Source organism: Lepisosteus platostomus, chromosome 3 (assembly GCF_059453375.1).
Source record: "Lepisosteus platostomus isolate fLepPlt1 chromosome 3, fLepPlt1.hap1, whole genome shotgun sequence".
Lineage (NCBI taxonomy): Eukaryota > Metazoa > Chordata > Actinopteri > Semionotiformes > Lepisosteidae > Lepisosteus > Lepisosteus platostomus.
The window spans coordinates 5,594,653-5,619,598 of NC_142613.1; the positions used below are offsets into that span (position 1 = coordinate 5,594,653).

Consider the following 24,946-nt stretch of genomic DNA (forward strand, 5'->3'; position numbering starts at 1 on the left):
ATTCTGAATGACTGGCTTCTGTGCCTCAGCAGAATTGCACATTGTCTAGATTTCAGAGGGTGTGATGTCATTCCTGTAGCCCGCTCAGTGCACTGAGCCCTGTTACACGAGCATAGTAGAAAGGTAAAAACGTAATCCAGATGCTGAATGAATGTACACCGCACAAGTCAGAATCACACAGAAAACTGGAACAAATGTTACATAACGCTCAGGGAGGGGAGAATGGGTTGGCGAGTTACTGCGGATGTTTCAGAAATGACATTGCTTTACGTGCTCCTGACAAGACAAAGTGGGCCAAAAACATGACGTTGTTACAAAATAGAATGCAACTGAAAACATCACCTTCAATTCTTCATTGGTAGTTGTGCTTCTGACTTATAAAAACCACACAGGACGAAACCCTGGGATCATGCCAAAAGCTATTAATATTTCCTCCAGGCTCCATTCTTCTTTTTAGAATGAGAACGGTAATTGTTTTCTCGTGCAACCAAACAATATATGATATCACACAAACTCCGCAGACATACAGTATATAACTTCAATCCACAGGCCCGGTTATAGCAGAGTGACGACTGCCAGATCACTTGACTTGCTTGGATGAGGGGAAATCCCTTTGCAGTTGTACTTTGATAGGGAAATGTCTGGTGTCAGGTGGCATGAGTATCCTGCCTGCGCTCTGCGCTGACAGCAGGCGCACACCGAGGGAGAAAATAATGGCACGTTGTGATCTGGTGGGGAAGTGGCACGCTGCCTCGTAGAGAGGCAGCGAGTCTATAAATAGGCTCTGCGGCCACGGGCTGAATCTCGGCGCGTAGCCACTGCGCTCCGCGGCAGCTCTTTCCAGTTCCCCAATTTGCCTGTTCATGGAAAGCTCAGCGCGGGCCTGTGAGAGTGACAGGGCTTTTGTTTTTTGAGCATGAGGATGGAAAGTGCTGATGCTCTGTTCGCCGTGACTTCGGGAGCGGGGGGAACAGCTACCACAAGAAGAGAGGGCACGGCTTTAGGGGGGCATCACTCACGCCACGGGGGTCTTTCGGGGCGACCACGTTAACCCTTCCTGCTCCAGAGGAGATTATCCGTGGGCGTCTGCTGGTGTGCGAGTACGAATGAGCGTTCAACCTCAAATTTACGACTCGCTTTTAGAAGGGTGACCTTTAAGAGAGAGTTAAAGGGGGTTGTTTCGATCTTTTTCGGATTACTCATCACAACACTACCGACCGCATTAGGCTTTGACCTGCCTACTCTGTAAACCGCACTCACACAACCCATCTGCAATATTAGTTGCAAGCTGTACTGTGTCTCCGATATCAGAATATCCTTGAATACCCATGAAAAGAAACAATTCCCATTGAAGGGCATTCCCGCACAATAACATAAAAAAAAAACGCCCCACACGTCCTACTTTCGGCACCCTTGTTCAGAGCCCCTGTTTCTCCACGGAGGTGTTTTAGGGGGAACAGCTACACCACTCCACCTCCCCCAGAGGCGACGAGTCTGAGCTCTGGTTTCAAGGGATTATCCCCTACCACAGAGGGTAATTCTGGGGCACATTTTAAAAGTCTGTGACCTGTTGAATGGGGTTTGGCAAGCTGAACAGAGAAATCATCAAAAAAATCATGAATCATGAATCATGACAAGGGAATAGTGAATACCAGCAGAGGACATTCACACACCCTCTCTCCTCCGGACTTTTACTGTGAGACAATGGAAAGTAAAAGATGGTTGCTTTCAAATTTCCGAATAAAAATCCTTTGAAACAATGTGTAACTGAGCATTCTATGAAAACTGAGTATTTCTGCGTCAGAAAGTTTTTTAAATGTTTAAATAAAAGCATTAATTCAGCTGAGTGATGTGGATACTAACATACTGTATGTAGAACTGTCCACATGTTTTTGTGGCTTATGACTTGCAAGATTGTGTTGATTACCGTTCCCTAAATTTTGTGGAGTAGAAAACATGAATGGTTATAAATGAGAGGAGGCTATTTGGTACATCTAGCCTGTTTAGAAGATTATTGATCCAAGCATCTCATCCAACTGTTTCTTGAAGCAAGCCAGGGTATGAGTTTCAACAAAAAGGCTGGGTACGTTGTTTCAGGCTCTCTTGATCTTCTGGGTGACAAAGTGCCTCCTGCTCTCGGTTTGAAATGCACTTCCATGCAGTTTCCACTTGTGTCCCCTGGTTTGCTTGTCACTGTTCACTCCGAAGGAGTCCACTGGGTTGACTTTGTCACTGCCCTTGATGATTCTAAATACTTAGATCAGGTCCGCTTGTGGTCTTCCCTATTCAAGACTAAAAAGGCTAATTTTCCTTCAGTAGGACATTCCATTAAGCTGCAGAATGTATCTGGTTGCTGTTCTTTAGATGGATTCCAGAGCAGCATCTTTTCTCTAATATAATGATCATAATTATTCACCATATACTACATGAAGCCTTAACATTAAATCCCTTGATTTGAATTCTACACTTTTGACAACATATCCTAACATTTTGACTTTTTAATTACTTCCTGACACTTTCCAGAATATTTAAAAGGTATGAAACATAAAGACCTTTTGTTGACACAGTTTCATGATTAGCCTCTTCTAGGACAGTTTATTCCATGTTCATTTATTGCTTAGGCTTTTCCTGCCTGCATACAACATCCAACATGTGTTCACTTGAAATCATCTGTCAGGTGTTTGACCTTAAATTTGATCTCAATCTTTTAAGAGTTGTATCTGCTGCTTCTAGAGTGTTTAGGATCAAATGTGAACTTGATGAGTTTACTATTTATACCACAATCTAGATCACTGATATAACTTGAGTCTGTGCTCAAGGGTCTGGGGGAAGTGCAATGTGAGACTAGCACGTTGTCCGATCTGTCAGAGTGCAGTGCTTCCAAGACCTTCTTTCAGAGGGGTGGGTTTCCTCTTATTTTCTTCTCAGAGGCACAAACAAAAACTCAGTAATTTAAAATCACGAGTTATATTTCTCCTATACCCCAACTCAATCTGCACAGGCCAATGGTTTAAGACTTGGCTTATGGCTACAACTCCAATACTGTACGGGGGGAATGAGGGCCTGTAAGATATGCTCCTCTGACACGCCCGCTACACCTTCCAGAAGCACATGGAGGAGAGGTAGCGCATCATTCACTGAGGCCACTGCTAACCAGTAGGAGACCAAGGAGTCACAGGATTCACTGTTTAGGCAAAAGCTGACTGATTGCCAGTGTGCTCTGGGAGCTGTCCACTTGTCACTGGAGGAAGTCTGGTCACAATCGGGTAATGAAGTGACTTAGGCTTGAACTTTCAATGTCTCTCCCATAGGACTAGTTCAATTTTAACCTCTCATTAGTACATGAGAGAGGTTACAAAAAAGAGGAGGCCTGTGGTCCACATAGCCTTGTGGTTTCTGACTGATCTTCTCATCCAGCTCTTTCTTGAAAGAAACCAGCTTCGGCAACATGGCTGGGTAGTTTGTTCCAGACTCCTGCCACTCTTTGTGTAACAGAGCCTTCTGTTCTCAGTTTCAAATGCACTTCTGTGTAATTACAACTCTCAAAACCAGGGTCTCTGAAGCTAGCTTTCAGTGCTGATATTTCACAATCTTTTTTGATTTCATAGTCACATAGTAATATGCTCTGAAAGAGACCCTACTAGCTTTGTTAATTTTATAGGTAAAGTATGATAAAGTCCAGATATAAAGAAAATGTGGGGTCTTAAATCAACAACTATTTCATAGATCATTAATGTTTTATGCTTCACTTAAAATATGTTAAAGGTGACAATTTGGATGGCAGAAATCACACATGGGCACTATTCTTTTTGCTGAAGATACACATTCATAGATTTACAGCTTTTTATCGCTTGATCTTCTGTGGCAAACAAAACTAAGAAAGGTCTGTGAGAACTGAGAAAAACATTCCTGACAGCAGTCTACAGTGGACAGTCTTCTGTGCCAATCCACTGTGCTGCCTAGTCTGCTGCTGTAATTTCATTGATAAAATCTTGTTGGTATTTTGTTACTTCATGGTTTGGAGTTGGGTCTATGCCTTGGACTGCTCCATGGCAGTGCAGTTCAGCAGTACTTGTCTGCCAGCTGGCTTGCACATGACACCAGGCTCTCTGTCTCTGCCCACGCCTGCCCTCGCCCCCAGCCTGTGAAACCCCTGGCGCTTCGCTGACATGCCGCCTGCATGCAGCAAAACAGGAACACAAGCACATTTTCCCTTCCAGTCGACGAGGGGTTTCCCCATAATCTGAGCTACATCTCGAGAGAGCCAAGATCAAAGCCTTCCGCACACTGACAGCACGGATCAGCTGTTTCAGGCGGTCTAAATACGACAGAAAAAAAACTGCCCCATATTTCTGATTGTTGAGCAAGCACACTGCCTTTTGGCATCGCATGGGCTAGATCAAGGACTAAGTTACCATTTGCCTAAATTCAGTTACCCTGCATCTCCTCTGCTCGTGCCTGATTGCTGTCAGGATTTCATTAGACAATGAAAAATCTGTTTGTGTCAAAAGGCATAATTTAATTGCTGGAGGTATCACATGCTGGCAGTCAAATATGATTATGAGAAAGAGCATTTCCAATGTCCTTTTCCCCTGTACAATGAGCATGGCCCCGATAAGCCTTTACACAAATAAATCCCCTATTATCATGCTGAATGGGGGGTTAACCAGGCTAACGTGATGTTTACATTTTTAGTAGCCTGATAACCTAATATTTGCCAACGTCTATCAAATAGTGGTGACTGTCAATACGCTCTGTAGAACCAATGCTGAGAAAGCCTTTTGTGTCATTATAAATCAAATATAATATATTTATATATATTATATAATATATTAAGATAAGAAAAGGCCTGTTTTAACAAGGTGCACTATTGCTTTTGCAGAGTTAGTTCCCATCAAAAACTATAGTCACCTTATGTGGAAGCTGCAAAAATAAAACCTTTTCCATTTATTAGCTGTGATTGAACATACAGTACCTCTTCTCTGTTTTCAGCAGGTCAGCTGACAATTTGTCTGTTGTGCTCAGCCAATCAGACTGGATTACGTTATCACATGATTTTACTTTCACGTTTACTAAAGAGGAAGGATGTCAAGAGAGGTGAAAGCATGAGGATACCAAGCAATCGATTAAGGTTTGCCATGATATGATGTGTTAGATGTGAGGGAACACAAAAAACACCATAAAAAGAATACAAAAAAAATAAAAGATCTTAACTGAGGTGAAAGAATAAATCAAACATGTTTTCTACCGATATATTCTGTGATATGCTCCTTGGCTCTTTCTGTGCTCACTGTGTGGTCCACAACCGAGAGAAAGTTTTTCTTTTCCAGTTTGTTCCACTTACTACAGTAGCTGCTATAACACGTTTCCCTCAGAAACAGGCCATGTTCAAATAGCTTAAAATAGCTGTCAGTTGTTCAGTGTGTGTTGCAGTTTACCAGATGCCATTTTGCTGTCAGGTTTTTGTTGTCAACTAGAGCTTGAAAAAAACTTAAGCCTTATATATATTTGTTTTTGATTAAGTTAAATTTTGTTTCAAAGAAAACAAGGATAACTAACAGTGGCCTCTATTCTGACTTAGTTTCCCTTTCTTGGGATTTTATTTACATTGTCTTTTGTCACATTCCCATTAAGGCTACATCTAGGGGAAGGTGGGGAGCAACATACTGACAGGATTTAACAACATTACACCTCTAAACACCTCAAAGCCACCCGTCAAACAACAAGGTCCTAAAATTCGCAGCTGAGAGTCCACGGCTCCAATGAAGGTTGACTTCTGTTCTTCTCTCAGGGAGTCTAGCAGCATCGCCTTTAAACTCACAGGACTCCCTTATTGTCAAATCGCTAACAGGTTACGAGGTGATGACGCAGGATAATTCGGTGTGCCGGACCCTGGACAGTCCTGCTGACAGAAAACACCCGCACCCCAGAAAACACTGCCTGCTCCAATTAAAAACACAGTGGGACGTAACACTTTGTATCTTTGTTCAGAACAATCCCAGATCATAAAAGGCAAGCTTCAGACAAACAACGGGGCTGTGTTCCTAAGGGTTGTTCACCTCTGTGACTCACAGGTGCAACGTGGTTTACACAAGGCACAATTCAGAAAAACGGGCTGTCGTCCAGCGCCCCATTTTTAATGAGTTTCAGCTGCCAAGATAGCCTAAATGAAGGTTCTCAAGTCCAGTTAGAAAAGGATGATAACCCAGGCTCTCGCCCAGCTCTTCTAGATCCTAATGAAGTAATTTCTCGAAACTGTATAAAGAGGAAATGTCGTTTCGCGATTGCCTCATGTGTCTCTCTTCCTGACCCTCAGCCAAGCAGATTTAGCCAAAACATAACAATAATTCCTTACACTTGGCGCTTTTCTGGATATTCCACTCTAAGCGCTTTACAGGTAATGGGGACATACCTCCACTACCACTAGTGTGCAGCCCCACCTGGATGATGCGACGGCAGCCATAGTGTGCCTGTACACTCCCCCCACACCAGCTCTCAGAGTGATGACACCAGTTCAGAGATGGTGATTATTAGCAGGCCATGATTGGTAAAGGCCAGGGGGAAATTTGGCCAGAACACTGGGGTAACACTCCTACTGTTCTCGAGAAAAGGCCCTGGGATTTTTAATGACCACGGAGAGTCAGGACCTCCATTTTACATCTCATCTAAAGGATGGCGCCATTTTACAGTATAGTGTCCCCGTCACTATACTGGTGTATTGGGACCCACGCAGACCGCAGGGTGAGCGCTTCCTACTGGCCCCACTAACACCACTTCCAGTAATAATAATAATAATTGCTTACACTTATATAGCGCTTTTCTGGACACTCCACTCAAAGCGCTTTACAGGTAATGGGGTCTCCCCTCCACCACCACCAATGTGCAGCATCCACCTGGATGATGCGACGGCAGCCATAGTGCGCCAGAACGCTCACCACACATCAGCTATTAGTGGGGAGGAGAGCAGAGAGAGTAATGAAGCCAATTCATAGATGGGGATTATTAGGAGGCCATGATTGGTTAAGGCCAATGGGAAATTTGGCCAGGACGCCGGGGTTACACCCCTACTCTTTTCGAGAAACGCCCTGGGATTTTTAATGACCACAGAGAGTCAGGACCTCAGTTTTACGTCTCATCCGAAGGACGGCACCTGTTTACAGTATAGTGTCCCCATCACTATACTGGGGCATTAGGACCCACGTGGACCACAGGGTGAGCGCCCCCTGCTGGCCCCACTAACACCTCTTCCAGCAGCAACCTTAGTTTTTCCCAGGAGGTCTCCCATCCAGGTACTGACCAGGCTCACACCTGCTTAGCTTCAGTGGGTTGCCAGTTGTGAGTTGCAGGGTGATATGGCTGCTGGCACCATTTTAGCAGTAGCAGCCTTAGTTTTCCCAGGAGGTCTCCAGACCAGGTACGAGCCAGACTCACACCTGCTGAGCTTCAGTGGGCTGCCTGTTATGAGTTGCAGAGTGATATAACTGCTGGCTAAACATCACTGTACCAAAATACTGAATAATTGTCCTCAAAAGCTTCTAATTCTTGGATGTCATTATTCTTTGTCAAATTGTATTGTCTTTATTGAAGCCATGCTACTGTACGTCAGCGCTGGTGGTTTTCCGGATTTATTTAGCTGCATTTAGGTAAATGGGCTTTGTGCATCTAACGAGAGAGAGGAGTGTCATCCGCCCGCAGGGTAGCTGTGGCGGTGAAATCCCTGGGCAGAGGCCCTTGTGCACATCATGAGCAGAAAAGCAAAATCACATGGCCCACCTGACCTGGGGCTGCCCCAGTCTCTCACACATGAGACACAGTGCCGGACCAGGAATAACTTGTCCCGTGGGCTTGGGTATTTGTTTCCCTTTTCAAACCTGCCAAGATTGCGATCAGTTTCGAGCAGATGTAATTTTTTCATTGAAATACAGGGTGGGTGTCATTACAAATCGGAGTCAAGCGCAATCGTTTTCTCTCCGAAGCTGGGATGTTTTAACAAGGCAATTTCTAGAAAGGTTTTCCTAGTTTTTGTGCTTTTCTGTTAACAGAACACGCTGCAAATTCTAGATACTTCAACTCTCTATGAATGTGTAATAAACAGGTAGTGTATAAAAACAAAACAGATCTTCTTAAAGTCTGGTGGCAAAACCACTGCTCTGTTAACATGGTGCAGCTAGTACCTTTACTGGTTATTTACATTTAATTAAAAGCAGTAGGGCAGTGGCAAATAAACTGAAGACAAAGCATTATATAACCACTTTCACCTCAGAACCTATGTAAACATAGTACTTGCAGCACACTCTTCTGGAACAGAACAGACCATAGGGAATATTATGATATGATTCAAGATAAAAATTAAACACTGAGGCTTGTAAATTGATGAGTGTGGAAGATGAAATTGATATTAGAAAAATATAAAACTGTAACAAACTGTAAAAGTCAAGGATTATATTTCCACCCATTATAATAAAGCTATTTATCCCACAAAAAGAGAACACAAAACTTCACACAGGCAGATGCCCAGGGCAGAACCTGACCCCGGCACACTGCAGTTGTGAGACAGCAATGCTAACTTACACAATGCTAGCTGACCCAAAATTGTATTTATGAATGACAAAACCTACCAAGAGGTAATAACTTTTCTACTGTATGTCTACATACAGTTGTAATGCAGTTTGTATTGCAGCATGGTTGCAATCTTTTTTAGAGAAACTATAGCATGAAAGCAATACTTAAAGCATGCATTAGCCTAAGGAAATTAAAATGTAATATAATTTACAGCACTTGTGTATCACATGGGTGCTGTGCATCAGGAAATTACAATACAGCTGTAATGGATATGTAGACATACATGTTCTCCTGTTTGTCTCTCCTGTTATGCCCATTTGGAATGTCGTATTCTATCTTTCTCTTATGAGCAGCAATCCACCCATTTCAGATAACAGTAACATTTTGCCTAAACAGGACCTCTTCCTTAATAGTGTACCTCATCAGCATATGGTGCCAAAGTAATGACCCAGAGAACAAAGGGGTTTCTCCAGAAGATCTCTGCTTAGCATCTGTGTATGTGCCCTGTAAGAGTCACTGTGTCAGGCTTGCAGCATATTGACTCCCAATGGTTGTTTCTCTCTAACCCTTTAAAAACACCAATATTGGCCCAGAAGACTGAAACAGCCAGAAGTCAAGCAGCTAGGTCTCTGAGTCATGCATCGAATCAGGCCAGTTTCTTACTGAGCTCTGTATTAAAAGAAGGAGTAGAGAGGAAGTACATTCAGGCACTGCTGCGCACAGATGTTTTCACAGTGGTCTTTTTTGGTTTTTATGAATCACTGAAGAAGTCAACCATGAGCAGTTTGTTATTGTGCTCTTGTTTCTTCCAGCAATACGAAGGGAATGAAGACATTATTTGAAAAAGCAGCTCAGCGACTAGAAAAACAGATTGTAAAAGCAAACTAGTAGACTCTAAGCTATTTTGAACACTTCGGAGCAAGCCCCTACCTCTAAGCAAGGCAACCAGAACAACATTTACCAAGTCCAGAGTTCATTGACTAAACCGTTTTGAAAGTAGCTACTGTACTATTACAGACTGCAATTCGCCAAGCATGCAACGACCTGATGTGAACAAGTAAAGTATGGCTTTAATTTGTAATGTGTGGTTCCGGAGCAGGTCTGGGTATGCCACTTTTCAAGTCAACTGAGGTAGCAGGTGGCTAGGCTACCGGGCAGCCATTTTATCTTAAGCACGAGTTTCACTTCGGTAATTGTAAGTAGAATGATACCCATTAAGACTGGAGATTTTGTTCAGATACAGTTTGCAGTATGGACTGGCTATTGACATGAGAACAAAATGGAACAGGACATCCTAGGTTATGCAGGACCCCAACTTAACCTTACCATAATTGCCTTGCCACTAGAATATTACCAAAATTTGGAAACAATTGGAAAACAGACCACGCAAGCAGGTGACAACCCATTATGGACATACAAAATGCAGGAGCTCATTAAATCTATCACAATTCAAGGCAACCAGTGCATCTGTTTGTATTTTGAGTATAAAATGGAGGCCAAACAGGCATTGTGGTTTATGGATTCCATTTCACCTTGCATTAATTATATTATCACGAGAATGCTACCTACAGTGTAAGGAGTTAGTTGGTCAAACATGCCGTGCTCAGGAGCAGTTGGTGTAAACTGTCTAGCAAACCAGTTGATGACCCGCTATGGGCGGGAATATTATCACTGCAACACGTGAGTGAAGCCCTGGTTGAAGAACACGGATCAAGGTGTGGCAAAGCCTGGGTGGAGCTAAACATTTAGCCCTGCCCATCGCGGGTTTTCATTGGCAGAGTGACCATCCCCCATTGATGAATACGGAACAGGGCGGGGCTAGATGTGGGTGGAGCTAAACCTTTAGCCCTGCCCATCGCGGGTTTTCATTGGCAGAGCAAGCATCCCCGACTGAAGAACACGGAACAGGGCTGGGCTAGACCTTAAGCCTTTCCCGTCACAAGCGTTTTCATTGGTCACTCTTGCCCGAATCACTTTATGAGTTCTAATAAGACACAAAGAATACCATGGAGGTAAGGAATGTCGAATGTGACATTGCTCCATGCTATGTTTTTATTCCTACAACAGTAACACTAGTAACACAATATCTAAACCCTAAGCGGTGTGCTCTGGAAATGGGAGATGCCGCTCCCGTTGACGAGTGGGCGGGGACCTGTGCGTGAGGGCGGGTTTGTCCCCACCTGCGGTGTGTCCCGCAGCAGAGATACTTGACTTGTGCAAATCAGAAACAGCGCTGTGCACTCATAAAATAAACCATGTTTTGATTCTTAAGACAGCAGCGTGAGCTGCCAGTGGAAAAGGGAAATCACATGACCAATTTGGTTCATGCAGGAATAATACTGACTTCTGGAATTACGTTAAATTATGTATGCAAAAAATGATTTTTGGGCCATTTTGTATGATAGGACACTTTTCAGAATGGTTTATGATCTGTTGCAGATGTGAAAGTTAGAGTAGAAAAACCCTTGGCTGTAGATAGAATTGGCCCAGATACTAGTCTCATCCTAGTATCCAGTTGCTCATCTTCCAAAAACAATTTAAAAAATTCAATGAAAAAGAATCCTTATAGTCACATGCTTTTGCAATCTGAGAGTCTAAAAAAGTTTTCAGGAAGTTCCTTATGTTGTTCTGTGTATACAAATGAAGAAGAAAACCTAGAACAGATTTCTGATAAGCAGTGTTGACAAAGGAGAGCTGGTCCCTTCCTGGAACACATTTTTTCTTGGTGATCCCAAAACAATTAGTCACTTAGACTTCTTCAGCTTTGAGATATAGCCAATAACAACAGTACTTCAGCTGTGAGCACATAGTGTCCTATTGTGAAGAAGATCATTTTAAACCTTTAAAATTCAAGCAGCACCACAATACATGTCTGTGTTATTGGTTGTGACTGGATTTTCTGGGTTTTGAGTTTTGGAAACATACATATTTAAAATGAAATGAACACTTCAGTGCTGAAATACATCATGACACTTTTGTGGAGCATTACAAAAAAAGCAATTGCTTATTAACATCATCACCATTAGAATTGCTATATTTTGCACTGTACAGTATTTATTACACACACCCAAAGAAGGCTTTTGCAGCCGAAATATTGTTTTTCTCTTTTCTATTCTTCAGTGTTGAATTACTTGTTCCAGTATATATTACACAGGGCTGATTATTGGCAATAGGGAATCACCATTGATCAAATCAGACATATGTCAAGCAGATACAGCAAACCCCTTCGTTCTCGTTTTAACAAAAGCCACTGAAATTTAAACTAGGACTGACCTACAGTAAAAGCAAAATTCTGGTCATTTATGTTATGGTTCGATGATGTGGACCCAAGCGACCTGCAACCCGAATCATGTTTGACACAGTACCAAGGCAGTACAAAGTGCCAAAAGAAGCACACACTACCAAATAAAGTTTCATTACCAGCTTGAGTTTATCAATATCTTGAGCAATCAGGTCATAACAGAGCCTTAATACAGATCTGGGTACAAATGGCAGTGTGCGTGGGCTCCCAGCTCTGTGAACATGACCCTATTAGTGTGCTCTGCTGCACAGTGACTCACTAAGTTCATTACCATTTCCTTTATTAGTTTCAAACGTTTTGACAAAATAGTCTTCGGAAAGATGCCTTGATTAAGTGCTTACAATTATGCGTGTGGTTAACGATCTCTCTTATCCCAAAACACAGAAGGAGAAGGAAGAACAGACTCCATGCAACATGGTGTGTCTAATTCTGAGACACTGTTTTGACAAACTCTACAAAACCCTGAGCTGTTGGGTATTCAACATGATGAGGGTGACAGATAATGGCCTGTTTAAAATACCGCTGTAAATATGCTCTGTAGAAGTAGCGCAATGTGTGAAAGTATATTTTCAGTGCACTGTATATGAATAACATGTTTCATATACATTTTACTGGAACATTTACTGTAAGTACTGCAGAATTTTATAATACAACACTGAATCATGACCTCAGAAACTATTTGGAAGGTCTGGATAAGTCAGTAATTGAGAGCGGGGCTGCAGAGTGTTCAGTGGCTCAGAGTTCGATCGCTCAGTCCTGCAGCGGGTCAGTGTTATGGTGCTGAGCTGCAGTGTGTTCAGTAGCACGGTGTTATGGGTGCTCAGTGTTGGCTGAGCTGGCTTGTGGACGGTAGCTCAGTATTTGGGAGGTGGGTTGCTGGGGGTTCAGTAGTTCAGTGTTAGTGTACTGGCTTGTGCTGTGGAAGCTCTCTGTACCTAATGCCTTCTGCTCCTCAGGGCTGAGGTAGGGAGTTGCTTTGGGCTGCTGTTCAAACAACATGAGCTGGTAGCGGTGGAAGCCTGTCTCCGAAGGTGGGGTTGGGCGTCGATATTCTAGAGGAAACAAACAGGATCAAGGTATAAGCATCACCAAAAACAGCGCAGTTGCAACAGAAATAAAGCAAGATGTGCAACATAAAACATTCACATAGAAAGACACAGAAATCTACATTAGAAAACGGTATTGTAATGGTATTTCCCAATACAGCAATTTAAGGTGTGATGGGGAAAATGTACCAAGTGTTCACTTTAGTTTCAGTACTGTGAAAATGATTTTGAATTATAAACACAAATTTTATTTTAGTTTTTTAATTTTCACAAATGTACGTTCTTGAAATTCAATTGGAGGACAGTTTGCATCAGAAAAAAGGAGCTAATTTTACATTGTAATAGAAAGATTTGGAAAAAATACAAATGTGTTAATTTATTATTTGTATTTAAGGATGTAATTTACTATTGTTTTGTTCCAATATTTGGCAGGACCCAGTACAGTTACACTCCTTTTTTACAACCCACTGATGGATACAGGACTATTCTCCATAACCCACGGTACAATGTTTGAATTTCTCTTGGTTCCTCAAGTTAAAACCTGCAAATCTGACTGACGTGGGCTCAACATCCTGGGATCCTGATCTGCTGCACAGAAAATGTGGAAGAAGAGCCTGAACCGGTTTTCAGACATCATCAAACTCCTCCTCCGTGTCTTTCAAAATCCAACCGCTTCGAAACGGTACAGATTGAAACCCTATCCACCCCCCAAAAAATCACGGCGTCTCTATTCTCTGTTACCCCTGGTGTAATTTGGAAATGCCTGCTTCTCAGAACGATTCAGTGAACTGGTTCTTTTGCATTCTTCTGCTGGTGAAATCAGACAACCTCAAACACGCGAAAACCAAGAATAGGATGAATATGGACAAAACGACTAAGCACAGATGCACTGCCATGGGTTAATGACCTCTCGTTGCCGAAATGAATGAATAAGTACATGCCCATTAGCATGGAGGGACAGAGGGGGGCTTTATTTACCTAGAGCTAATGGCAAGGGCTTCTCAACAGGGAGAGCAGCTCCATGCATGGCTTTGTCCCGCGCCACTCGCAGAGTGACAGACGCCCATTACTGCCATGCTACATCAGCTCCACCAGCCCTCACACATCATTACCCAGGAAGGCCAGCCGCCCTGGCGACTCTGCCCAAGAAGACAGATGATGATGGAGGAGTGTGGGGACCGGAGATGAGTGAGGACTGGGGGGGGGGGGTGGGTTGCGTGAGGGCTGCGTTTCGACATGGCCAGAGTCGGGACTCTGGGGGTATTTAAAAAAAAACCAACATGGTAGCCGTTTAAAATAAAGGACATTATAGTCAGAGTCCATTCTGAATTTGGGTCCGTTAGTGATTATAGCCTGATCAACATCATTGGATATCAGAACATCCTCAAACAGACTGGAAGAAGCGCCTGAGATGTCCCGGTGTTATTTCTGTTATTCCAGAGCAGATTGCATTATGAATTAGCATTATTTAATTAGCAGTATTGCCAAAAATCACATACATTTACTATTCTTTAAACTTTGATTTGTAGCACTTATTAACTGTTAAGGAATAGAACCCGTCGATCTAGGCAGACTGTTGGTTGTCTAATTTTTATTGATGGCATCAATATACTTCATTAAACTGGTAGCTTGCTACATTTGCCCCTCCAAATGCTTTGCAGACAATGGAGTGCCAGTATGTCTCAGGAGTAAAACATTTTAAAAAAATTAAAGATTTAACGCCCAGTTCCTCTAGAACCTTCACAACAGATAACTGGAAACAAGCATGATCCAGAAGGAACATTATTATGTCAATCCGGTAACATACAAGCCCACAAACACACAGATATATTCTTACCAGACAGCACTGTGCCCTTTATATCACCTTTCTGAAGGTCACTGCCCTGTGGGTTCAAAGAGAGAAGGTTAGATTCTGGACTTGACAGAAAGGATGCGCACTTAAATTTTAATATGTACAAATGATCTTATTAATGTTGAGACCATGACAAAATCTCCTAACCAACAAAATATTTAAAGTCTTTCAGAGAAGGCAGGCTATGATCCAGTGTAAAAAAAAATGGCAATCTAATTACATAAGAGCTAAATGACTACTTCAAGCAGAGATTAATATTGATTTGAGGTGAATTAAACATTTTCAATGGGCCCATTCCAACCTTAAGCCTGCTATTGGCATAAGGTCATCATGAATAGGGTGTTTAAATTGATAAAAAGTCGGTATATTCTCATTCAGTGATGTATGAAGGGGCAGTGTGTGTGTCTGTGTGACACCATGTCGCTGGAAAGTTTCTTTAATAGAAATGTTTATTTACAGCTATAAGGTCATGTGCCTGGGAGGAAAAAATAAGCATGAAATTAGTTGATTCATTCCGAAAGTGAACCAGCCCCCACTTGTGCGGTGAGGATGGAAGTCCCCAAGACCTTCACAGTATATCGGCAAACCTCTACACTAGGTCCAGTGAACTGTACTTGTACTGTACAGCCTCCCCCCCACCCTCCCCACAGCCATCCATTCACCAGGCACAGGCTCCCCCATCAGGCATATCCAGGTACTGCAGCCACTTCTCGCTGGTCACAAAATAGAATCAGCATCCCCAGCTGGGCCAGATGACAAAGCCTGGAGAACCCCTTCCTAACAGTGATTCAAACGTGGCTCATGTTTTCTTTGTTCGTCTCTTAGATACAATGTGACTTAATCTCAACCCTAGAAATGCCTCCATTTCATTTATTTAGGCCAATAATACAGGTTCGGGGTTTATTTATATCGCTCTTCTTAGGTTAGCACAAGTTTCAGATTCTCAGTTCCTGTAACCTGACTATCTGGCCTGTGACATATCGCTCAGCTGTAGAACAAGCCCATTCATTCTTCCGTGGACCTTTCTAACTGTGTGTCCTGTTCTAAAAGTGACCATCAAAATGAGAATAATGTTCTCAAAAACGTTGTTCAGCTTTAGTATTTAAACCCTGACTTTCACACATCTTTAGAAGAAAACAGAGGTGTAGATTTAAAATCCACAAGGAACCTGATACCTCCACCAGTTCACTCTGGAGCTCTGTAAGCCAACTGAATGTGTTATTATTCATCTGCATAACCATGCCCTTACTTGGGGCAAAGTAAGAACAATGTAATTAGGTTGCATGGTTGACATGCAAGAGTTGATTAAGTGATGTCACATGATGGATGAGTCAAAACTGTCCTTTTGACAAAAATGAACTTCGATTGAAAAAGTTCCTTCCAGGCCAAACTGATTTGCAAAATACATAGCACCCCCCTAAGGTCAATAGTTGAACTGCAAGCACTGGGAAAGAACCTCCACTTGTGACAAATAAGATCCCTCTGTCCCCTGCAGGAAGAACAAAGAAATACACTTGGCCAACAAGTGTACACCTTGGTCAAGAGCTTTGTTTTCACCTTTTCTTTTTTCTACCTGCTTTATCATCGCTTCTTAGCAGATGGAGGGCTTTTAAATAAAACATAAAAGAATAATCAATCAAGCACCAATCACTTCCATGGTTTAACACCCTGCATTGTAAGAATGCATACAAAACAGTCAATTAAGGTGTCGACACGTCAAAGGTGTCAGGGTTTTAAAAAGCCATTTTTATTGCAATTGCCCGTGTTTTTGAATTTGAGAATTTCTTCTACTCATTTATTTATTAGGATAAATTTAACACGGCAATCCACATTTTGTTTTACATTTCACCAGTCACAAATGCTTCAGAGAGAAGGAAACAGGCTCGCGATTAAGATATAACACAAAGCAAGCACACGTCTCTGTTGCACCTTTCATATGTCATTACAATAGAGAGGAGAAATGTGGAATCTTTAATGACAACAGATCAAAACTTTACGCAGGAAAAAAGGGAAAGTCCTGCCTACGGCCCTGATGTCTTCACAACCAGGATCTCACAAGAGGTGGCAGTTTATATAACACATCTCTGCGAGAGGATTCTCACAACAGCTTCCTCTTGAAAAAGGTGAGCACTGTGAAGAGGGTGAAAGGCTGGGAAGCATCTTTGATCAACTTTTACTCGCAAATGAAATCAGACTTTTGGAGTTTGAGAGAGGCGAGTCATCTGAGAAAACACTACAGCTGGTAAAACTAGAAAGTAATAGACATTGAAGTCTTTTTTTTTGGAAGTTGATGAATAATGGTAACCATCCTTGTAATTCTTGTTTGAAATATTTTTTAAATATATATAAATATAATAAATTCACGACTATGCTTCCCTAATTATTAGTCATTCTTTCTAATTGCATTGCTCAACTTGATAAGGCCACTGAAACAGTAACTTGTGCTTTTCACAAGGCACACCTAATTGGTCGGAATTTAACAGTCTGCTTATTTTTAACTTATTTCTTATGTCAGAAGCCAAGACGTGGCACTAATCATTACTCAGCATGCAGCTGGTGAAGAACATCCGGCACACAGTGACACTTTGAAAGCTAAAAAGGGGCTATTCCTCTACGTCAGCAGCCACAGACTCACTCATTCCATCACCATTTGCAAGAAAACCCAAATGGACAACACTGCAACTCCACACCGAAGGAAACCCAGATCTGAACCGAACGTCAATGTGCCAAATAATGGATCCACAAACATAAGATCTAAGGACCTGGGAGACAGCAGACAAGTAGTTGTGACTGCTACATAACTGTTTCACACAGGAACCTTTATATTTCAGATATTGATATAAAAATAACTGTAATCAAATTAATTGATAATTTACTATGGGTTCTATTTACCAAGCTTTTTATGACATGTCACAGGTGTATTAAGGACACTGATTTGGATTCACCTATTGTGTATAACTGCTGGACAGTCTGATCACCGCTCAGGACAGCACAGCCAAAATAGATCACGTTGTCTCATCCTATTGGTCTAGTACAGACTGGCATCATTCTTGGCACAATATGAAACATCCTGGATGAATGTGTAACTTTTTGAATACTGGTAAATCACAATGTAAACCAGTGTAGATAGGGGTTTCAACTGTAAAAATATAAATCAGCAGAAAACCCAGGATTTGCTCTGAAGACAGTATGAGTATGCTCTTAGTGTCATGACATGTTCTCCAACATTCAATACCCTGACACAATCTGACACATAAACCTGCTCTCTACTGATGACAGTTTTACAACTACAGAGTGTATCTGTCACTGGATAATTGCTGTTTTCTTCCCTTAATTAATGCTCTCTTCTGGTTCTTTAAGATATCACTGTAAAGTCCTTAATTCCCTGGTGTCTCAGGTTTGCAGTCAAAATTGCTTGTAAAAAAAGGCCTATTTTGAGCAAATGTGATGAAATAGATTCAGTGCATTTCTTTGAAGCCTGTTGATAATGCCACATGTACTCTTCGTAATCATTCTAGGGTTCTAGGACACTAGGTGGACAAACAGTGAGCAGAGCTCTTGCTGGACTGAGCCAGAGGAAGTAACCAAACAGGAAGCAGAAATGTGTCATCTGCTTCGAAAGGGCACGGAAAAGTTTGAAAACAGGGAAGCCCAGTCTGTCACGATCATCATCCCTCCTCTTAAGGGCGCTCTGACCCTTTCGTATTTTAGTTCATTAGGTGCACCTGTCCCCTGTTTGTCAATCTTTATATAAGCCTGGTGCTCCCGCTATTCCTGGCTCAGCACTGGGAGATGGACGCCTGGAAGCCCGCCTACCAGCGGGCCCAGGAGAGACCCGACGGCATTGCTTCATCACGGCATCCTGACCATCTGAGACCGGGGCTCGGAGCACCTGGCCTCATTACCCTGGTTTTATTCCCTGTTCTGTTCTGGATCCCATTCTGGATTTTAACCTTGTTTGTCTCATCTCAGATGGATCTCCCGGTTCCTGGATTGTGGACTGCGCCCTGGATTTCCCCCTTGGACTGTTTGGACTTTGTCACGCCCCCCTGTCCTTCATCACGTCCTGATCCTCTACATCTCTTCCCTGTTGTCTTTCTGCACTTACTTCTGGATTATACTGTCTGCATAGGGTCCTGAACTACGCTTCACATTCACATTCCAATCTACAAATCCCACCTTGCAGGTGTCGGGGGTGGGATGCAGCAGTGTGGAAGGTTTTATTGGCATTGGGGGGAATAAAGAAAAGATAAAAGGAAAAAAGAAAAAAGTGACAGAGAGAGAGAGGAGGAGGAGGAAGAATAGCCAAATGAAAAACTAAACAGTCAAAGAGGGACAGAGAAGGAAATGGAAAAAAAATGAAGAAGGAAATAATGAAAGCACTGGGCCGCTCTGGTTGCTGAGCCTGTGTGGCAGGTGGAGAATTGCACAAGTCTGGGAACTCTATCCCTGACCATGACGTAGGCCAAGCTGGCACTTCATCAAGAGGTGCATGACACGAGCGTGAGGAGAGGAGTGCTCATTTGAAGACATGCGAGGGCCTGTGAATGACTAGGAGAGCATCTGAAGGTGGCGCAATGCAAGGAATGAAACAGGCCTCAAGGGACTTCTGCCTCTGTGCCATAAAGTAGGCTTACGAAAAGCCTATTGTTATGCAAGTTTCCGAACAAATCAGCCTTTAACTGTTAGTGTACTGTGTTTGCGCTTCCTGAAAAAGAGCTGCTCTTGCAAACTAAGGTCCTAAATACTTGGCAATTAAGGATTCTGAGACCCTGTTTGTAAGAGCAGTTATATTCTGCTGTGGGCTTGCACAATCTGACTTTCACTGAATTTAATAGGCAAAGCAATTTCTCTTCTGTGTAGTGGGGTTGCTGGCACATAACAGATGCTCTGTGTTACCCAGGTGTACTATAGTGGTAGAGGAAGTGAAGTAACAAGTTCAGTTGTGAAGCGCTTATTAACTATTATTATCTACAAGGTAATTAAAATGTGCAAAATGTGGTTTGTAGTTCCTAACATGTTAAAATCAGCCCCTAACAACTGTTTCTTACAACCAGTCATTGCATTTGATGTACCAGCGGATCAATAAGAGCTACTTCAAATTTCATCAATGGAATCCTGAATTCTCGATGAGATATCTTGAGTTTGGTCTTGCATTTTTTTTCTGTTATTTCATTAAGTTCTTGTTTATGTTGGAACCCAATATAATGAGATGGTGTGGCCAGCCATGGCCATGGGGCTGAAATTGCCAGCAGTAGCCACTGCTGCTACCTGCAGTCCCCTTGCCTTTAATCAGGACTTGAAGTGGGATTTCGAGAGAGACAGAGCTCTTTCGCTTTATAAACTTGTGTGTTATGCTACCAGTGGACTGAAATGGATTGCAAAAGGCCTCCATAGTGATGGTTGAGGTGCCATTTGTTATTCTCCTGGAAGATCCATTTCTACTTCTTAATACAAGGAACAGTATGTTTAGGAACTTAAGAGGTGAAACACAAATGCTTCAAATCTCCCAGAGGTGGAGCATCATTCAGGACCATTCTGCATCAATTAAGCTTCCTGCTTCCCATTCAGAGAATCGCCATCTGGTGAAATCAGCCTTCAGGACAGTACAAGGAATGACTGCCCCTCCCTTCATCTCCTCTAACCCATCACTGACAAGAGCTGTTTTTACTAGTTAGTTAATAGTCAAAATTGAACTTTGCATTATTTTTTATGTTAAGCATAAAGATGTTTTAATAAAAACAGGCTACTTCTGATTATTATGTCCAACTAAGTCAATAATTTCATATTCAGTTCTTGTGATCAGGCCTACTTAAAAGAAATGTGGACTTGGTTACATTAAAAGTTCAGGTCTTTGTCATTTGCCTAACCCTGAACGTAGCCCTAACCCTCTGTGACTCTGTGTATAGACTTATGAAAGACCATGTGGTGACCACAAAACTTTAAAAGATTTTTTAATTTTTTTGAAAAAGGAAAACAAATCAATTATCTACACAGATATGGATTTAAAGTACCCCAAAGCATTAAAAAATATGGTCCAAATTAGTCCCAAAAGCTGAATATCTTAAAAGTGAAATATCTGTTCTCAGTCCTGAATCTATTTTAAATCACTTTCCATTTATCTCCTTTGGTTCTGGTGGATGTGTTGCCTATCATGTAATGGTAGCATTGATTCTATTGGCCTCTTTCTGCAGTTTGAAAAGCTCATATAACACCCCCCTGAAGTCTTCTTCGGTCTGGACTTAAGCAATTCTGTTCTAACATCTACTACAGACGTGCATTCCCATTCCCTGCTGTATTGCTGTTGCTGTCTTTCTCTGGCAGATACAGTTAAAAGAAGCTTGTCCAATTCAATCCTATAAATACACGGAAAACAAGGAAACAGACTCTAACTTTGTCCCTGAACTATTAACTGCCTGTAGAGATCAGTAAGAACAGACTCAGCAGGAAACACTGTCACTTCAGCTCTCAAATGTTGACTTGCTGTTGCTATAGCAATAGTTCTGGACTCGGCATGCTGTGTAATTCATTAGTAACTTATTCTAAATAAAGCATTTTTTCCTTCAGACTTCAGTGAGCTAGGCAACAGTCATTTACACATGATATTTTTCTGAAAATTTCGAAAACCTAGTTCAGCTTTGACTTCATCCAATTTAGGTTCAGTTGTTTAACTCTGGAGTCTATTCAGAAGTGAGACTTCTTTGTCACTTGAATCGAACAGCTATTGGGGTTTCAAAAGTTTGCAGAAACTGAACGTAACAATGTTGTCTGTTGCTGGAGCCTCAACAGGCCTGCAAAGGCCGTCGTGTAGAGGCCACTTATGTGAGAGTAAATGTGGGCCTTTGCTCACTCACACATGAGTAATGAATGACTGATACAGCAGTATGGGGTAGTATCATGCACAAACCATGTGGCTGTTCCAAGCTGGGAGAAATATTGGGAGAAAATACTGAGCTCCAGCTGTTGTGATGAAACATTTGTCAAACCATGAGAAAGAGCACATCAGAAGAGCTTGTGCATTACAGAGATCTGGACATGCCTTCAGTTCCACAGATACCAAAAGGGAATGGTATTTATTAGATGCTAATCGTTTTACACTACTTGTCTTTGATCAGTAGGTGCTGGGAGGTCATTCCGTACGATATCATTCTGAAGCTTGCTGAGCCAAACTCCCATTCTAACTGGTTCTCTATCCTAGAAACATTTTTCAATTTAGTATCACGTGCCATGGAAATCAGCTCAGGTTGTGATATTTCTGCACACCTACTGATTGCCAGTCTGTGTTCACACATTAACTAACACGGTGAATTAAAATTACAAATTCAAGGGCAGTAGATTTTCCAGCAGTAGCTCACAGATAATAGATCTGTAATTAGCTGGCTATTAATGCTTGATACGTACCTAATACGAGAACCTAGAACTACCATCCTCCGCAGTCTCTGCCAGGGAACTGTATAATTAGTGCTTAGTGGAGCATGCAACTGTGCAGTACAACTCTCACTCTGTATGCTGTGAACAAGGGGGCCGCAGCTCAGACAGTCAGGGCTTGGCTATGATCACTGTTTCAGCGCTGTCACCCCTCAGGGAGGTCTGCGCTGCAGGGTTCTGGGGTTAATTGGCTGTCTGTCATGGTGATACCATAGCGCTCTAGTCGCAGGTGGTAGGCTTCTGTCTCCACAGATGGTTAAGCAGACTTACGATCAAGCCAGTTTTTAAGTCTATAGCAGAGGGCTGACTTTCACTTACTTATTCAGTCAACTTGTCGGTGAAGTAATTCATCTAACCTACATGTGCAAGGATCAGGACTGCACAATACAGAATTTCACTACTAAGAGAAACTGAAAAGGACTCATAGTGACATTGATTTAAAGGGAGACTTTTCCCTTACTACAGTCCGGTGACTGTAGCACAAAGCCTGCTCTTTGCTCTGATAGGTTCGTTGCTCTGTGTCATCTGGCTGCAACTTAAACAGCCTCAGTTTTTAAATGACCAGTTTAACAAGTGGTGGTTCTCCAGACAGAAAGTTTTGTGTAGTGTAATGACCTCCTTATAATGAGTGTAAAGGGATCACAATTCTTCAGCCTTGTCCATCGGTTGCATCTTAATATAACATACACGCATATATTAATGATACAGGTTTCAAGACAGATAGGTAGGACAGAACCAGACAATTGAAAAGAAGCAATCCTACTGACACATCGGAATGTACTGTATATACTTGATTAGGGCTCATGGTTTTTAGTAATCTGATTCGGGAATTACAGATATAAGGGTTTTGTTGTTTAAGTACTTTTCTAATCACTTATTTCCTTAACACATTTATACACACCTGCATTGGACTGGTACATGTGAATTGTGTCAGATACACATGAGCTAGCAGAGTGTTGGTATCTTTTCAAACTGTGATGTGGACAGAGGCATACTGTCTTTACTACCAGATGCTCACCCTGAAACCCAGCATCGCCAAGGATCTGCGTGTGGGTAGTACTTGCCTATATTTCTCAAGTTGCCATGCAGAGACCTGCAGGTACTGTAGAACTGTAAAGAGGCAAGTCACTATATTCCTGGCTAGGAACATTTAGCAGAGAAGCAATTAAGACGTCCCTGACGACACTGCTTGTGAAAGAAATATCAGTTTCTAGTAGAAGATGGTAGATTATAAAAATAGATTGAAAAAAAAACTGAACAGACTTTGTAAAATGGGGGTATTGCCGAAGTAAAAAATAAGAGTTCTATGATGGTTAGGGGCATTTAAGAGAGCATATGCCCTATTCATGAACACCCAAAACGTGCACTAACCAAGCTAACATGTAGGGGAAAAACAGCAGGTGATCGAGTTTAGAGACAGCATGTCTCCCATTAAAGTATCACAAACAGGCCACCATGGGGAATAACACCTATTTACATGGCATTCTCACATTGTGATCAGTGTCCTGTAGAAAGGAGAGGCAGTCCCAGGGGCAGGGGGTGGAGTGGGTGTTGTGAATAGGGGACTCAGGGAGTGGGCAGGACCTGCGGTCCTACTATCAGGTGGCACATGCAGGTGACAGGCAGAGCAATTGATTCCTGCTCCCTCCTCTCGGGGGGAAACACTTTTATTGAACGGTTGGGAATTATATCTGTAGAGCCTACAGATGAAAAAAACTTCCACAGACTTCATTAATTTCGTGACAGGGTATATAGCCAATGAGAGCCAATGCAGATATTGAAGTGTCCTCTTAGAGATGTTACATCTAAATCTGTTCTAAATGTATTTTCCCTTTTAACATTACACATTTGCTGGTATAAATAGGACCGTTAGAATAAGTGTAGAGTAGTGTCAATCAAGGGGTTCACGTTAACTAAATTACTGGCCACAGGCTGTATCTCTGCTTCTCAGGCAGACATTTAAAGCCTTCAGTCTGACTGTCCTCAGATGAAGACCGGGTTCTGTTGTAATAGCTTTCTCGTACCTGAGAAAGACAAATTAATCCTGATGAAAAAGGAAAAAAAACTCTGCCAAGATTCACTCCTCACAACACTTTCCTTGATAAATTAAACCGGCTGCCACCTCCACTACACAGACAGTTGCAGGTCCTGACCTTCAGGTGTCAAACTTCCTTCATGCCACTTACAAAAGGTCCAGCATTTCTCAGCTAATTAAGGTATTCTTCAAGATGTGTTGATCGCCGTCTCAAAAATACATCTGCTGAGCCCAAGCCGCCTTCTTATGTGGAGTAGCCCTGTGTTGAATCTAAAACGCACTACTTTTCCATGGTCTGCTAACTCACACAACTCAGCTTTGGCTAGCTCTGCATGACTACAAGCTAGATGCATTAAACTATTCAATTGCAGTCAAATTATTACCACAAGCACCACAAGCAAAGCAAGAAGTACCAGAGGATCTAACTTTAGTGCAAGTGTATTTTGAACTAAAAAAAAGAGACATGTCCTTATACAAAATGTAACATATACATTTCCTCACTTGTTAAAATGGTAACTTTCCTCATGGTGTAACCAGATTCATTAGAATCCCTCAAAAGTTAGCTTCATGATCCACAGGCAACCAAGCAAGCAAGATGGGACAAATGGAGATTGAATGAGCCTTCCTCGTGGTATTGATATACTACACAACAAAAGCATTTGATTCTGGTTTGAACACGGTAACTGTCTGTTTTTTTTTAATAAAGCCCTTAGTGCAGTTGT

The 24,946-nt window shown here is 42.1% G+C and overlaps 1 protein-coding gene across 3 annotated transcripts in view; it reads right to left on the bottom strand.

The window, feature by feature from the left end:
* Nucleotides 1-24,946, bottom strand: part of pebp4 (phosphatidylethanolamine binding protein 4) — a 124,406-nt gene that overhangs the window by 6,157 nt on the left and 93,303 nt on the right. For all 3 annotated transcript variants that reach the window (XM_088624071.1, XM_088624069.1, XM_088624070.1), the window contains 2 exons: nucleotides 14,747-14,792; nucleotides 12,799-12,915 (listed from right to left, as the gene is read on the bottom strand). In XM_088624071.1, the coding sequence (XP_088480197.1) occupies nucleotides 12,799-12,915; nucleotides 14,747-14,792 (163 nt within the window). The remainder of the gene's footprint in view (nucleotides 1-12,798; nucleotides 12,916-14,746; nucleotides 14,793-24,946) is intronic.